Below are 14,963 nucleotides of genomic sequence, written 5' to 3'. Positions count from 1 at the left end.
ATTTGTTTTTCCAAGTGTAATTCTTTCCTCGACTCATTCTAGAAGGTGGTGTGATTGAAGCTCTGTGTCGGGGAAGAGGCAAGATATGGAACTCCACGGGAAGGGAGAGGGGCAGGAGCGAGGCAGGCTGGCACATGCGCAGGGTATTTATAGCAGAGCGAGTGTGGTTTGGTCTGGTTTGGTTTGGCAGACAATTACTAAACACAGTTGTGGAACAGGTTCTTAAGGAAGCTTGGGCCTTCCCCAAGTAGGAACACCCGCCAGCCTGCAACAGCAAAGGTAAGGGTCCCTGTACTTCCTGGGGCCAGAAGATTGTCACCAGGATGGTGGGATGGTGGGGGCGGGCTTCCATGTAACATCCCATCCAGGGCTCTAAAAACCCTGTTATATGTTCTCAAAGAATTGTCAAGAAAAAGTTTGAATGTAATATAATATGTAGAACAAGTTTATAATATATAACACTTTTACAACCCAGACCTCATCACTGTGCACCCAACAATAGCCATTTATGTATTGTTAGGTCTCTGCTCCTAGAGAGCAGGGACAATGCACATGCAAATTAGCACCCCCCAACCCAGATCAGCACACAAAGGGGGCACCCACAGAACAAAACTGGCCACTGTGGAAATTACATGTAAAATTGTGCCTTGCTGGCCATGAGTTGATATTAGGTAATGCGTCAAAATTGAGGCTTAGAGGTAGACCAGAGAGACTCGGACATGTCCTGGAAGAGGAGGGGCATTGAGGGCTCTGAGTCACCACAGGGCAGGAACAGATGTCAGCTAAACCAGCAAGACTCATCTGTGCCTGCTTCTTCTCCCTGTGCCTCCCCCCTCCCCGCCTAGGCTGGGAGCAGGGTCATTTATCCAAACATTCACCATTTGTCATTCACGGTGTGATACTCATATCCACAGGTACTTGTGTGTGGTTTGTTCTATAATCCCTCAGACTCTGTTTCACCATGTGGGTTAGAGCCTGAGTTTGGGAATTTTTTTTAACCCCCACCCCCCACAAATGCACATAATTTTATATAATAATCAGAGGAAATCTTTCCTCTTTTTTTTTTCCCTAAATGTTCATCTATTTTTGAGACAGAGTGTGTGCCCAAGTGCACGGATGGGGAAGGGGCAGAAAGCTAGGGGGGGAGAGAGAGAATCCCAAGCAGGCTCCACACTCAGCATAGAGTCTGATGTAGGCCTTGAACCCATGAACTGTAAGATCATGACCTGAGCCAAAGCTTAACCGACTGAGCCACCCAGGTACCTCACCTTTTTCTAACTTATAAATGCTCATGGAACGGAGGATGCCACAAACAGTAATGAAATGGATAGTTTTGTACAATGAATGGCCCATTACGTTGTATTACCTTTACAGAATAGGAACTACTTTATGATTAATTTTTTCTTCCCTTCCTATCTCCTCAGAATAGGAAATACTTCAATATTTCCTAACATGAATAAATGTTCAAAAGAACGGATCTCTCTTTTTTTTGGGTAATGTTTGTTGTTTGTTTGTTTTAAACATTTTAACTGAGGTGTAACTGATATGGAAAAACCTGCACATATTGAATGTATCCAAATTGACAGGTTTGAAGTGAGTTCCCCAGCTGCTGAACAAATGAGAAAGGACAGTGAGGAAAGGACAGTACTCACCTCCCACTGTGCTGACAGGGTTCACGCAGGCCCAGAGCAGGGCTACAGGCTCCCAGGCTGTGAAACACCTCCGTGACCTCTTGCAGGGAGGGGCACCACCAGTGCTTGTCTCCATCTGTCAGGCCAAGGGAGAGCAGAGGGTTAGTTACGGAGGGCAGAGGAGGACAGGCACATGACTCCCATGGGAGGGCTGGGCATGACAGCCCCTGGCCCAAGGGGACCATGTTTGCATTCTCTGGCACCACAGGTGTTTTCTGGAGGAATCAAGCAACGAGCAGTTTTGAGACATCCGAGGGAGCTTTGGGAACCTGGCTGTTCATGTTCTCCTGTCTTCAAGCTCTAGCCACCTTCAAGCGAACGGGATCCATCAGAGCGCTGAGCTGCCCAGAGCTGAGTCAGATGAAGACACCTAAACCAGAGGCCTCAAAACTGCCAGATGCGGAAGACATGAGAGTCTCTGCTGCCCCAGGACCTCTGCCATTAAGGGCTGAGGCCAGCTCTGAACCTCCTGCTGACTCGACACCGCCCTTGCTGCAACATGTGGGTGTTCCCAGGTCCATCATTCCAGGCGAGGGCACTCCCCGCAGCCTGGGAGGTGTCTTCGAAGCCAGCTGGAGCTCAAAGTACCATTCTCTCTCCACTGGTGTAACAAAACATGAATGATAATCTGGCCACACTAATAGAGAGGGAAAAACCTTATGTACCCAGGGGCTCTTCTTCAGTCAGACTACTTAAGGGCATTTTCAGAACCAGGAAGCTAGAAAAACGAAAGACAACATGGAGGATGGTATTTCCCAAAGATGGCTGCAAGATCTCCTTCCCACGCCCTCTTCTGCCTGGTGACCTCTCCACACCCCACCAAGAGGTGGAGTTCAGGTCCCCGCACTATCATCCCTCTATGTTATCTTATTTATTATTTTGCTTCTTGTCTGTCTCTCCCTATTTGAATGTAAATGCCCCCCCCCACCCCTGCACCCTGCACATCTAGTGCCTAGAGGAGGGGTTGGTGGGTGGGGAAGCTGAATGGAGAGAATCCTAAACAAACCTGACTGAGTAGTACCTGAATAAGAGGGAACCTGAAGACCAGTCCCAAGATAAACTGCCAGTGTCAAGAACCTTGACAAACGTTGAATTTGACAGCAGGTGATGTGTCAGAATCAGGAACTTGGAAACTAGGCTAGAAGCGCATTAGTAGCATATGCTTGACCCTTTGCCATTCTGGGGGTGAGAGTTCCCTCTGAGAGGCCCACCTCAGTGGATCCCCCATGGGCTAGAACCGTGCCAGGTGCCCAAGATAAAAAGGTGGCTGGATGGAGACCTTGACTTCAGGGAGTTCACAGCCTAGGAGGGAGGGGAGCCAGGCAGATAAGTAAACACAAGGGAATGTGCTCAAAACCAACCGAAGCAGATGGAAGGTGCAGAGCCTGCTCAGAGGGGGAGTTGACTGGAGGTGGGGGGAGTGGGGAAGGTGAGGAATAAGGCACAGGTAATGGGAGAGGAAACATGCACCCAGCAAAGGGACAGAAATGACAAAGGCAGAGAGACACATGAAATAGCATGGCATGTCCAGTGACTCAAGGCAAGAAACAGAGCATCCTAAACTCCTTATGAAGCTCTGGCAAGAGTCTGGTATGGCTGCAGAGCCAGAAGCTGGGGGAATGGCCGGCAGAGGGTCTCTGAATCCCGTCCAAGGACATCTCTTCTGCTGGCATCGGGTGTCTCTCTCTCTGGAAATGTATATGGGTCAGGGCTCACCCAACAAGTAATTAGACTCTTAGAGGAGGAAAAACTTTCTTGTTTGTTTTTTTTCCTCTTGGGCAACTTAACAAGTAAGAGTAATGATACCCCTTGCCCGCTGCACAAACGAGCTGGGAAGAATGAAGTCTGCAAAACACAATGAGATTCCACTAGAGAGAGAGAGCTGTTTACTAGGGCCCTTGGGGGACTGTGCACGTACACACACGCATGTGTGGGCAGGCCAATGAACTTTCCAGGCATGTGCAAAGAGAATCAGCCTCCTTGAGGCCCTGGAGGCCCAGCTGGGCGGGAACAGCCCGCCAGCAGTGTAGCACCCCAAAGGGTGCTGTACACGGCCACCCTCTCACCCCTCTTTAGCCGGTGCAGGTGTATCAGCTGCTTTAAGACTCCTTGGGAACAGCAGTGCAGGTGCCGCCAGCTTCAAACCTGAAGCCGGCTACTGTCCCCCTTCCCTACCCCACCCAGTAATTACTCCACACCACAGCTTGACCCAGGCTGATGTGTCAGGAGCGGTTTTAGAGCAAGAGGCCTGGATGCCTCGGGATAAACCAATCAACAGCCCTGGAAATTGGTTAAGCGACGACAGGCGCCCAAGAGCCCATAATTAACACTGCTTATAAGTAGGCCATGCGCTCAGCTTTTCCTGAGCACTGTTTGTCCCGAGTGGGGGTTTTCCGGAGAGCTGACACAGAAGAAAACTCAGACACAAGGCTCCAGCTCCCTAACTCAGTTTCTCCACACCCACACCACAGTCGTTTGAGGTGACTCCCCCAGGGAGCATTGGGGCCCTGTGCCTTTTTAAATGCCATGGCTAACAGCCCTGAGCATCTGGGCTCTGTTTAGAGACTGTGAGTCTGAAAGCATCCCTTTAGGTGGTTCTCCTGGGATGGAACTGATGCTTCGGGGGAAGGCAGGGGAAGAGAAGCACTGGGCCTAAAATAAAAGTGACTTTTCCATCTGTGCCTCAGAAGAAGTGTTGCTTCACGTAACACCACCGCCTCTGTTCTCCTGGCACCAGTTACAGGGAATGGGAAAACCACATACATCCCAAGAAGCTCCTCGGCTCGACGTGCTGGCCCCAGCAGCTCCCCTCCCTAGGCTTCTGTCACAGCTTCTCACCCACCAGCTCCCATCTTGGGCCTTAATGGTCTGATACAGGGCACAGGGTCCAGGGGGATCTGGTCTTTCTCTCCCTCTCTGCGTCCTCCAAATTGAATTGCTAATGAATATTCTGGGGTGGCTACCTTGAGAGGGCCAACCATGTGCCTGGGTCCTGATTCCCTGACACCATCTTAGAGACCCTACGATTCTCCAGGAACCTCAATGGGGGGTGCTGGTTCCTAATGGAAAGTAGGATACTGACCCATCAGACTGAGCGCAGATCCCAACTGGAGTGTGAGACTCACAGCATTTAGGGGAGGCTTACAATCTATTAAAAAACAATCCAGGGGCGCCTGGGGGGCTCAGTTGATTAAGCATCTGCTCTTGGTTTTGGCTCAGGTCAGAATCTCACGGTTTGTCAATTTGAGCCCCCTCAGGCTCTGCGCTGATGGCTCAGAGCCTGCTTGGGATTCTGTCTCTCCCTCTTTGCCCCTCCCTCCCTCCCTCCCTCCCTCTGTCAAAAATAAATAAATAAACTTAAAAAAACTTAAACTCCTTCCCCCCGCCCCGCTCAATCCAACCAAGTAAATTTAAGGATCGAATTGGCTTTATGAACCAGTGATTCATGAACCAGGCAGCACCCCACCTCTCAGGCAGAGGGGTTTCCAAGGAGTTGTACAAAATGGCAGGTTTTATAGGAAGGAGGGTGGGGCAAGAAAGTTGTTAGCAAAAGAAAAGAAAGGATTATTCCAAGCAAGGTCACCTTCCTTCAGTGGGAAAGGGCAGGCGGTCTTATAATACAGACAGATTACCTCAGAAGTGCCTATCACACAATTCCTGATTGACAGACTGACACTTAGGGGAGGCTGAAACTGCCATTAGGTTAGTATTAAGCTCTGGTTTGGTGACTTGGCCTAAGTGACACCACTTTGGGCTTGTAGGTATCCTTTTCAACACACCTTACCATTTCTAATCCTCCCAATTACTTAACTTCCCTTTGCACTTTTTCTTTAATGTTTGTTTATTTATTTAGTGAGAGAGCTTGAGCAGGAGAGGGAGAGAGAGAGAGAGAGAGAGAGAGAGAGAGAAAGAATCCCAAGCAGGCTTCACTCTCAGCACAGAGCCTGATGCAGGGCTCGATCTCACAACTGAGAGATCATGATCTGAGCCAAGTCAAATGTTTAACTGACTGAGCCATCTAGGTGCCTCCCTGCACTTTTGTATTTAAATTCACACTTGTAAAATATCACCCGCTTTAGTCAATTGGCCTTAGCCTGTCATTTAAACTTTTTATGCACTCAATAAATGGTAACTGAACACCAGGTGTTGTTCTAAATGCTGGGGGCCCAGCAGTGAACAAAAGAGACAATGTCCTAGTCTCATGGAGCTGATGGTTTAGCAGGGAAACAGACAAGACACATTAAATAAATACACAGAATGATGCAGGGTGGCATAAATGGCAGGGAAGGAATGCGGTTGGGTACTGCAGGGGGGCAGCTACAGACAGAAGGAGGATCCTGGGGCGGCCGCACCCTGAAGCCAGGTGCCATTCCTTGCTTAGGCCCAGCCTGGAGCCCAGGGTGCTGGAGGGGTGAGGGGAAGGGCACAGAGAGAGGGAGGGGGGACTCACCTGAGACAGGGACACTGAAGGGACTCCAAGGAGAACCGCTTTTTCTCCTTTTCCTGAGTCTGTTCTTGCTAGGACCTGCAGCCCCACCTTGCACATACCTTATAGTACAAAGAATGGATGTCCTAACTGTAAAGGTCAAGGAGTTAATGATTTCTTTGCAGTTTTCCAGCACAGTAGATAACATCTAAGGAGTGACCAGGTGGGTCATCACGTATGTATTCCAGACAGCTGCCGTTAGACATTGTGACGCCAAGACCCCCTGGCTCCAGAGCATAAGTGACTTATGGAGAACACCTGGACCTTTGTCCTTGTTCTGACTGGTTCCTGGGTAGCTGAGAGGACATGCTCACCATCCTCAATAAACCCTCAGAGCCCGAGCAAAGGAGAGACTCACTCTCCTTTCCTGAGTCTTCCAGACACTTCACCTACTATACTCTATCCCTTATGCTGCTCAGTAAACTCTGCTCTCACTTCTTCCCGTTCACTTTGATTTCTATCCTGCGTGAAGCCTGCGGGACCCCGTCTGGGTTCTTGGCCCGCCTGCCCATATCACACCCACCCTGAAGACTGTGGCAAAGAAGAAGGGCAAAGGGAAGCAACTGGTCTTAGGAGGATGGAGTGATGTTATTATCAAAGGGATCCACGTATGTGGTAAAAACACAATATTGCATCGTCTGTATCTTAAAAACATGCACATCTCATGGCCCCAACAGCAGTGTGAGCACAGGATGGAGCCCAGCATTCTCCTGACCCTGACGCTGCCTCTCACCACGGACAACTGTGTGCCTGGGACCCAGAGAAGCTCTGATCCACCTTCTCTTCTTGCCTCTCATGCCCGCTGGCTCCTTCTCCAGACTGCTCTGTCTACCCACATCCTTTTCAGTCTTCTTTTTGTCCCTTCTTTTTTATCCCTTCTGTGCCATGCAACCCACCTCACTGACCTTCATTTTCCCTTTTCTACCTGCTCCTCCTGAGCTGAGGCCCTCCCTCTAGTGCCCTCACAACCTTCTGCTTGCCTTGCTGTAACCCAGCCTGCATATACCCATCCCCCACACACTCTCTCTCACGCACACACACCCCATATACAGCCCTCACACACACGCCCTTACACACTCACATATACACCCCCATATCCATCCACTCACCACCCACCCTCTCACACACACACACAACCCTATATCCACTCACCACACAACCTCACACACGCATATACACTCCTAATCCACCCGTCACATACACCATCAATGCACACACATCCCTATATCCACCCACCACACACCCTCACACACATATATACCCCTCTATACCCACCCAGTGCACAAACACACACACCTACACACCCTCACATACACACACACCCTTAAACCCACCCACCACACACTCATCCTCACATACACACATATATGTCCTTATATCCACCCACTACACACACACACTCACACATACTTATATACTCTTATAACCGCCAAACCCCATATACCCCTATACCCACCCCCATTACACACTCACATACACATATACACCCCTATACCCACCCACCATACACACGACCCTATAACCACCCCATTCCACATCCATACACATCCCTATATCCACTTATCCCCCCCCACCCATGTATTCATCCACCACACACACACCCATACACATATATACACTCACATACCCATCCACCTACCACATACACACATACACACACACCATATACTATGGACACATGCCACCCATCTACTTATACACCACACCCTACTCATTGCACACACACTACATCCATCTATAGACACACTTCTACACCACACCTATACCATATCCACACTCACTTCACACACATGACCATCTGTACACACAAGACACAGTCACCACTCATATAACACACATATACTCACAGACCATACCATGACACTCACACATCACACACACATACCACACCCATACTCACCATACACACACACACACACACACACACACAGCACCCATCCATACACCCCCCCACATAGCTTCCCTTCCCCTCCCCCCCCAACAGGTCTCGGTCTCTAGACCTTTTATTCATGTGAGTAAGGGTGTGTACAGGATAGGTGATGCCGTCCCCAGGCCACCTCTCCTCTCTCCTGCCCTCTGTAACTCACACCACTGCCTGGTGTCACCTAACACCATTGAGCATTCCTGGCCCCCAGTGTGTAGGACAGACTTGTATTGTGCCAAACCACTGAACCACTCATAGCTGCTAGAACTAGGTTCTGCTGCAAATAACAAAAAGACTGAAAACAAAACAAAAAACTACCTGGGCTTAAATAAGCTAGAATTTTTTTCTCTCTGATGAAAAAGTGTGGAAGTGTGTGGGCCACACTGGTACAGGGACCTGACTGATTGGGAGGATCTTGGGTGCCTGTTTTCTGCTCTGCTGTTCTCGGCATGTGCTTCTCCTTCTTAAGATCACCTCATGGTCCAGGATGGCTGCCAGAGGCCCAGCTGTCACATCTCAACTCCAGGCAACCACTTCCTTGTTTTGCTACCTCAGTATGCACTCTTGGGTTATTTTTAATGATGTAAGGTCCCCTCAGTATGACTCAGGAAGGTGGTATCAAACCACCCTGTCACATTTAAAAAGCAAGAATTTGAGGGGCGCCTGGGTGGCTCGGTCAGTTAAGCGTCCGACTTCGGCTCAGGTCATGATCTCATGGTCCGTGAGTTCGAGCCCCATGTCAGGCTCTGTGCTGACAGCTCAGAGCCTGGAGCCTGTTTCAGATTCTGTGTCTCCCTCTCTCTCTGCCCCTCTCCTATTCATGCTCTGTCTCTCTCTGTCTCAAAAATAAATAAACGTTAAAAAAATTAAAAAAAAAAAAAAAGCAAGAATTTGAGACTGATTTAGACTCAACCAAAAGCTTCCCAGTAACATCCCTGAATGCATGGCCTACCAGGTTTTCTCTCACTTTGGATTTCTGAACCTCAGATTTCTGGAATATTCCTGATCTTTAGATTAAAATGAAACAGAAGATAACCAAATGCTGACGAGGATGTGGAGCAACAGGAACTCTCATTCATTGCTGGTGGGAATGCAAAATGCTACAGCCATTTGGAAGACAGCCTGGTAGTTTCTTTCAAAACTAAACATACTCTTATCATACAATCCAGCAATTTTGTAATTTGTAAATACAAATCCTTGGTATTAACCCAACTGAACTGAAAATGTACAGCCACACAAAAAGCTGCACGTGAACGTTTATAGCAGCTTTTCTCATAATTGCCAAAAACTAGATGCTACGAAATGTCCTTCAGGAGGTGAACAGGTAAACAAACTGTGGTACATCTACACAATGGAATACTTCTAAGTGATACGAAGAAATAAGCTATCATGCCATGAAAAGGCACCTCCAATACATATTGCTAAGTGAAAGGAGCCAATCTGAAAAGGTTACACACTGCATGATTCCAATTATATGACATTCTGGAAAAGGCAAACTCTAGAGACCACAGAGATCGGGGGTTACCAGGAGCTTGGAGCGAGAGGGGGAGGAACGAACAGGTGGAGCACAGAGAGTGTTCAGAGTGGTGAAACTGCTGCGTATGATACAGTAATGATGGACACGTGCCATACATTCACCAAAATGCACAGGATGTACAACACAAAGAGTGAACCCTAATTTAAACAATGGCCTTCAGTTAATGATAATGTATCAATAATGGCTCATCAATCCTAACAAATATAGCATACAAACACAAGATGTCAGTAGTAGAAAAAACTATGTGTGTATTAGGTTGGGAAAGTGGCAGGGGAGGGGGGGGCGGGGAAGTATGTGGGCACTGCTTTCCAATCAAATATTCCATAAGCCTAACACTGTCCTAAAACAACAACAACAACAACAACAACAGAAATGAAGAACTTCTTAAAAGAAGAAAAGAAACAGAGGGAAAGGGCTCCACACACAGCACCGTGGGCAGCACATCCCTACAGTCTAAGGGATGGTGGTGTTTGTTGTATTCCAGATCAAGGACCCTGCTGAGAACTGAATGCAGTAGTTCTCAGACTCATCTGCACATTCTGGAATCACTTTAGGGAATAGCTTCACAAGTTACTGCCACCTGTGTCCCACCTCTCGTGACTGTGGTTTAATTAGGCTGGCTTGGGCTCTGGAATTTAAGAAAAAAATCCCAAGTGACTCTACAATGCAGCTACCTTGGGAAACCAGCGAGCTAATGAAAGCCATGGCCTTTGCACCAGAACTGCACTCGGGGTCTCACCCTCACATGCTCTGGCAGATGCTGAGGGTGGGGTGGGTGTGGGGAGGAACCCACAGAGGGAAGTCCCCGCTCCATGTACACCCACAGCTCCCAGCCTTGCCTCCAAGGCGAAGGAGCCCAGGGGTCCTCAGCCCTGGCTGTTTACTGGAGTCATATGGGGAGGTTTTAAAATGTCTCTGCCCGGGCTGCACCCCATAACAACCTTAAAGGGCAGAACCCTGGCCTTGGCATGTTTTAAAGCTCAGACATAGTCCTGGGGGAGCTTTTTGATCAGGGTCTGAAAGACAAACATTAAGAAGTGTTCACCATATTATTGTATGAGGTGTGTGCACTTGGCCAAAGTCCTCATAACCTGGCACTTTCTCAGCCTGGCTGCACATTAGAATCAGGGAGCTTTAAAAGTCTGTGCCAGGCACTGTCACGTGTTCCAGGAGCAGACCCAGCTGGGCCTCAGCAGAAGCCATGGAGAGGCAGCACACAACTCCTGATGTACAGGTGGTCAGACAGAGAGGCAGGTTAGGAGGCAAATGCTCCAGAAGTCAGGGGCACAAGGGGGATGCCGGCTGGGTTGGGGTGATGCGTACATGCCTGTCCCCATGGGGTCCCTGCATTCTGACCTTGGAGGACAGGATAGCACATCTGGAGTTTGGCTTGCACACACAGCTCCACAGCTGACCGACCGCACAGGATCAGAGGGGCTGGTGGGAAAGATGCTGATGTCCGCTGCAGGCAAGGCACACATTCCCCAACACTCAGCCACACATTCAACGAATACCACCCGAGTCCTACTGCATGCTGGCTTGTGTAGCTGCCAGGAACTCAAGAGAACTTAAAACAAAGACAAGTGAAGCCATGGTCCCTGCGCTCTAGAGCTCACAACTTAATGGGTGAGATGAGTCAAAGAATCCGCCCATCAACTATGACCAGAGCCACAGAGAGTGGAAAGGGAGTGAGAGGGGGGACACGGCTGGGTAGGGCAGGGCAGACCTTCCCAATGAGGCAACGCCAGAGGGGCTCACTGGTCCAGGGCAGAGATGGAGTTAGGAAAGCAAAAGCTAGGAAGATGCTGAGAAGAGGGAAGACACCATCTAGGGAGGAGAAAGTGGCGCATGCAGAGACCCCAGAGCAGGAGGGGAGATGAGCAGAAAAGGCCAGGGAGGCTGGAGCACAGAAAGCAAGGCAGAGAAGATGATAAAGCGAGCTGGACTGAGGGTCCAGCCAAACACATAGGAGACCATGTGTCACACAGACAGTGTGAAGACTGGGCTTTCCAGCCACCTGATTATCTGAGAAAGGGTGCTGTGGTGATTAAATGAGATAGGCGAAGCCCTGGACTCAGTGCCTGGCACAAGATGTCTAGAAATGTGAACTATTATTTTCAAGGAAACAACTTTTATTATCACAATAGACAATAGTATGTTTTTAAAAGGAGGATCAATTATGAAGTTGAATTACTGTTATTGTCAGGTTCCAACCGGAGACTTTGAAGGGGCCATGCCGAGCAAATGACAGCTCTGAGAGGGCTGGGGGATGGGATCTCCAGGGTGGTCCTCACGGTGTTTGCCTGCTTATTTGGGTCTGTATAGTATTCTCACAGTACCAGTGTGGGGATTAAGAATACAGCTGGATCCCAGCCTGTCTCCTTGGCTCGGGGTAGAGGCACCTGCCCCGTGAAGGTTACCCCCACATGAACAGAGGGCCGGGCCCTGGGCCCAGCACAGACATACTCCTTGCATGTGATGGTGACTGCCATACCACAACAGGAGATGGAATCCACTGGCAAGGCTGCGTGGAGCTCCAATGGGCAGGTGTCCACAGGCAGGGCCTCCATCTGGAGAGGCTCCCAGAGGCTCTGAGGGGGTTACCTCCTACCACCCCAGCAGGAGGCTGTCCTGACCACCATGAGAGGCAGATCAGGTGAAGTGGGGACAACTCCTAATAAGACAGTGAAGAGTAGAAAGGGTCAATTGAATCTACAGACTAAGGGGTTGTTGACCGCTTAGAAATCATCTGAGAAAACAAAAACAAAAACCAATCATCTGAGAATAGAGTGAGACAGAAATGGCCAAAACAGAACTAGAGAAATTAAGATGAGAACTTGTGCTCCTTAGCTCCTTTGGTTTATCTAACAACCTCTGGGTCATAAAGAAATACATTTTCATTTTGATAACAGCTATCATATTGTGAGTAGAATCCACTATATACCAGGTGCCTCACCTAAGTTATTACCACCAACTCTGAAAACAATCCTGAGTGCTCAGTGCTGGCCACTTGGGTGAGGACTCTGTCAGTCTGATGGCCAAGCTCCATCTGCGTCCTGATACTGCTCCATGCTGCTGCAGGGTTCTTCCCAAGGGAGTGGCTGTCAGACATCCTGTCTCCACTCCATCCACCCCATCTTATGCTCTGTCACCCATTATGCATCCCCATGTTCCCACGATATGTCAAATTTCCCAGCAAGGCGTCAGCCTACAGCTCTAATCAAAGAATGCTTTTGTTGCCCTCCAAAACTTTTTTCATGGTGCATGTCTATCATTAAAGTTTTTTAAATTTATACCTCCAACAAACATACATTTATAAGCTCTACAAATGTACCATTATGCTAATATGCCATATACATGATATATTAAAAAGAGAAGTTAAAAAACATGAGCTACGGGGCACCCGGCTAGCTCAGTCAGTAAAGCATGTGACACTTGATCTTGGGGTTGTGACTTTGAGTCCCATGTTGGGGGTAGAGATTACTTAAAAATAAACTCTTAAAAAAAAAGGTTGAGCTACTTAAAATTTTTTTCTAAATAATTTGTAATGTTTAATTTTTTAATTTTTGAGAGACAAAGTGCAAGTGGGGGAGGGGCAGAGAGAGAATGTGTGTGTGGGGGCGGGGTGGGGGGGGTGGGGGGAGACACAGAATCTGAAGCAGGCTCCAGGTTCCAAGCTATCAGCACAGAGCCCGACCTGGGGTTTGAACTCACAAACTGTGAGATCATGACCTGAGCTTAAGTTGGACGCTTAACCGACTGAGCCACCCAGGTGCCCCAAGTTTGAGCTACTTTTGACACACCAGTAAAAAAAAATGAACTACTATGATTTAAATTTCCACCTTAAAAAACTGGAGGAAAATAGAACAGATCAAACCCCAAACAAGCAGAATTTGAAAGGAAATAAAGGTAAGCAGAAATCAATGAAACAGAAAACAGAGAAACTCTAAGGAAAATCAATGAAACCAAAAGCTGTTTCTTTGAGATCAATAAAGGTGATAAACCTGTAACCCAAATGTTTGGGAAGAAGAAAGAAACAAATTACCAATATCAGAATGACAAAGAGGCCATCATCACTGATCCAACAGACTTCAAAAGGATAATAGGAGAATATTATGAACAAATTTATGCCATTAATTTGACAACTTAGGTGAAATAGATGCAAAACAACAGAGCTCACTCAAGAAGAAACAGGTAATGTAAATAGCCACATATCTACTTTTAACAATTGGATTTGTAATTAAAAATCTTCCCATAAAGTAAACTCAAGGTCCAGATGGTTCCACTGGCTAATTTTACCAAACATTTAAGGAAGAAATAATACCAGTTCTATACAAACTTTTCCAGAATACTGAAGAAGAGCAAATACCTCTTAACACATTCTATGAAGTCAGTATTACTCTGACACCAAAACCAGAAAGAGAAACCTACAGACTATTATCTTTAGCGAACATAAATGTTAAGAGTTCTCAACAAAACTTTACCAGATTGAATCCAATAAAATATACGAAATTAATACATCATAACCAAATAGGATTATTCCAGAACGCAAGGATGCAAAAATAAACATTCAAAAATCAGTCAATGTAATTCACCATGTTAAGGGACTGAAGAAGAGAGGCACCTGGGTGGCTCAGTCGGTTAAACATCTGACTTCAGCTCAGGTCACAATCTCCTGGTTCATGAGTTGGACTCTCACATCAGGCTCTGTGCTAACAGCTCAGAGCCTGGAGCCTGCTTCAGATTCTGTGTCTTCCTCTCTCTCTGCCCCTCTCCCACTCACACTCTGTCTCTCTGTCTCTCTCTCAAAAATAAACATTTAAAAAATTTTTTAAAAATTCTCAGCAAAGTAGGGGTTTATCAAGTCTGTAGGATAAAGATCAACATGCAAAAATCGATTATAGAGTAGTACAAAATGAACAATTTGAAAATGAAATTAAGAAAACAATTCATTTTGGGGTGCCTGGGTGGCTTAGTCGGTTAAGCGTCCTACTTTGGTTCAGGTCATAATCTCATGGTTTGTGAGTTTGAGCCCTGCATCAGGCTCTGTGCTGACAGCTCAGAGCCTGGAGCCTGCTTCAGATTCTGTGTCTCCCTCTCTTTCTCTGCCCCTCCCCTGTTCGCACTCTGTCTCTCTCAAGAAAATAAACATTAAAAAAAAAAAAAGGAAAGAAAACAATTCATTTTATAATAGTATCAAAAATAATAAAATACTCAGGAATAAATTTAGCAAAAGAATTGCAAAACTTGTACATCAAAATGTAGAAAGAAACTAGGGCACCTGGGTGGCTCAGTGGGTTAAGGGTCCAACTTTGGCTCAGGTCA

At 47.5% G+C, this 14,963-nt stretch overlaps 1 protein-coding gene across 7 annotated transcripts in view; it reads right to left on the bottom strand.

The window, feature by feature from the left end:
- Positions 1 to 14,963, bottom strand: part of FAM178B (family with sequence similarity 178 member B) — a 114,196-nt gene that overhangs the window by 44,637 nt on the left and 54,596 nt on the right. For all 7 annotated transcript variants that reach the window (XR_002083195.2, XR_002083221.2, XM_053890620.1 and 4 more), the window contains exon 9: positions 1,653 to 1,767. Coding sequence is in view for 5 of the 7 variants with exons in the window: in XM_053890620.1 (XP_053746595.1) it covers positions 1,653 to 1,767 (115 nt within the window). In the remaining 2 variants the exon portion in view is untranslated. The remainder of the gene's footprint in view (positions 1 to 1,652; positions 1,768 to 14,963) is intronic.

The sequence above is a fragment of the Panthera pardus genome, unplaced genomic scaffold (genome assembly GCF_024362965.1).
Source record: "Panthera pardus isolate Hobbes unplaced genomic scaffold, ASM2436296v1 HiC_scaffold_25, whole genome shotgun sequence".
Lineage (NCBI taxonomy): Eukaryota > Metazoa > Chordata > Mammalia > Carnivora > Felidae > Panthera > Panthera pardus.
Note: the sequence above shows the minus strand (reverse complement) of the source record. Positions and strands in the feature narration are given on the sequence as shown.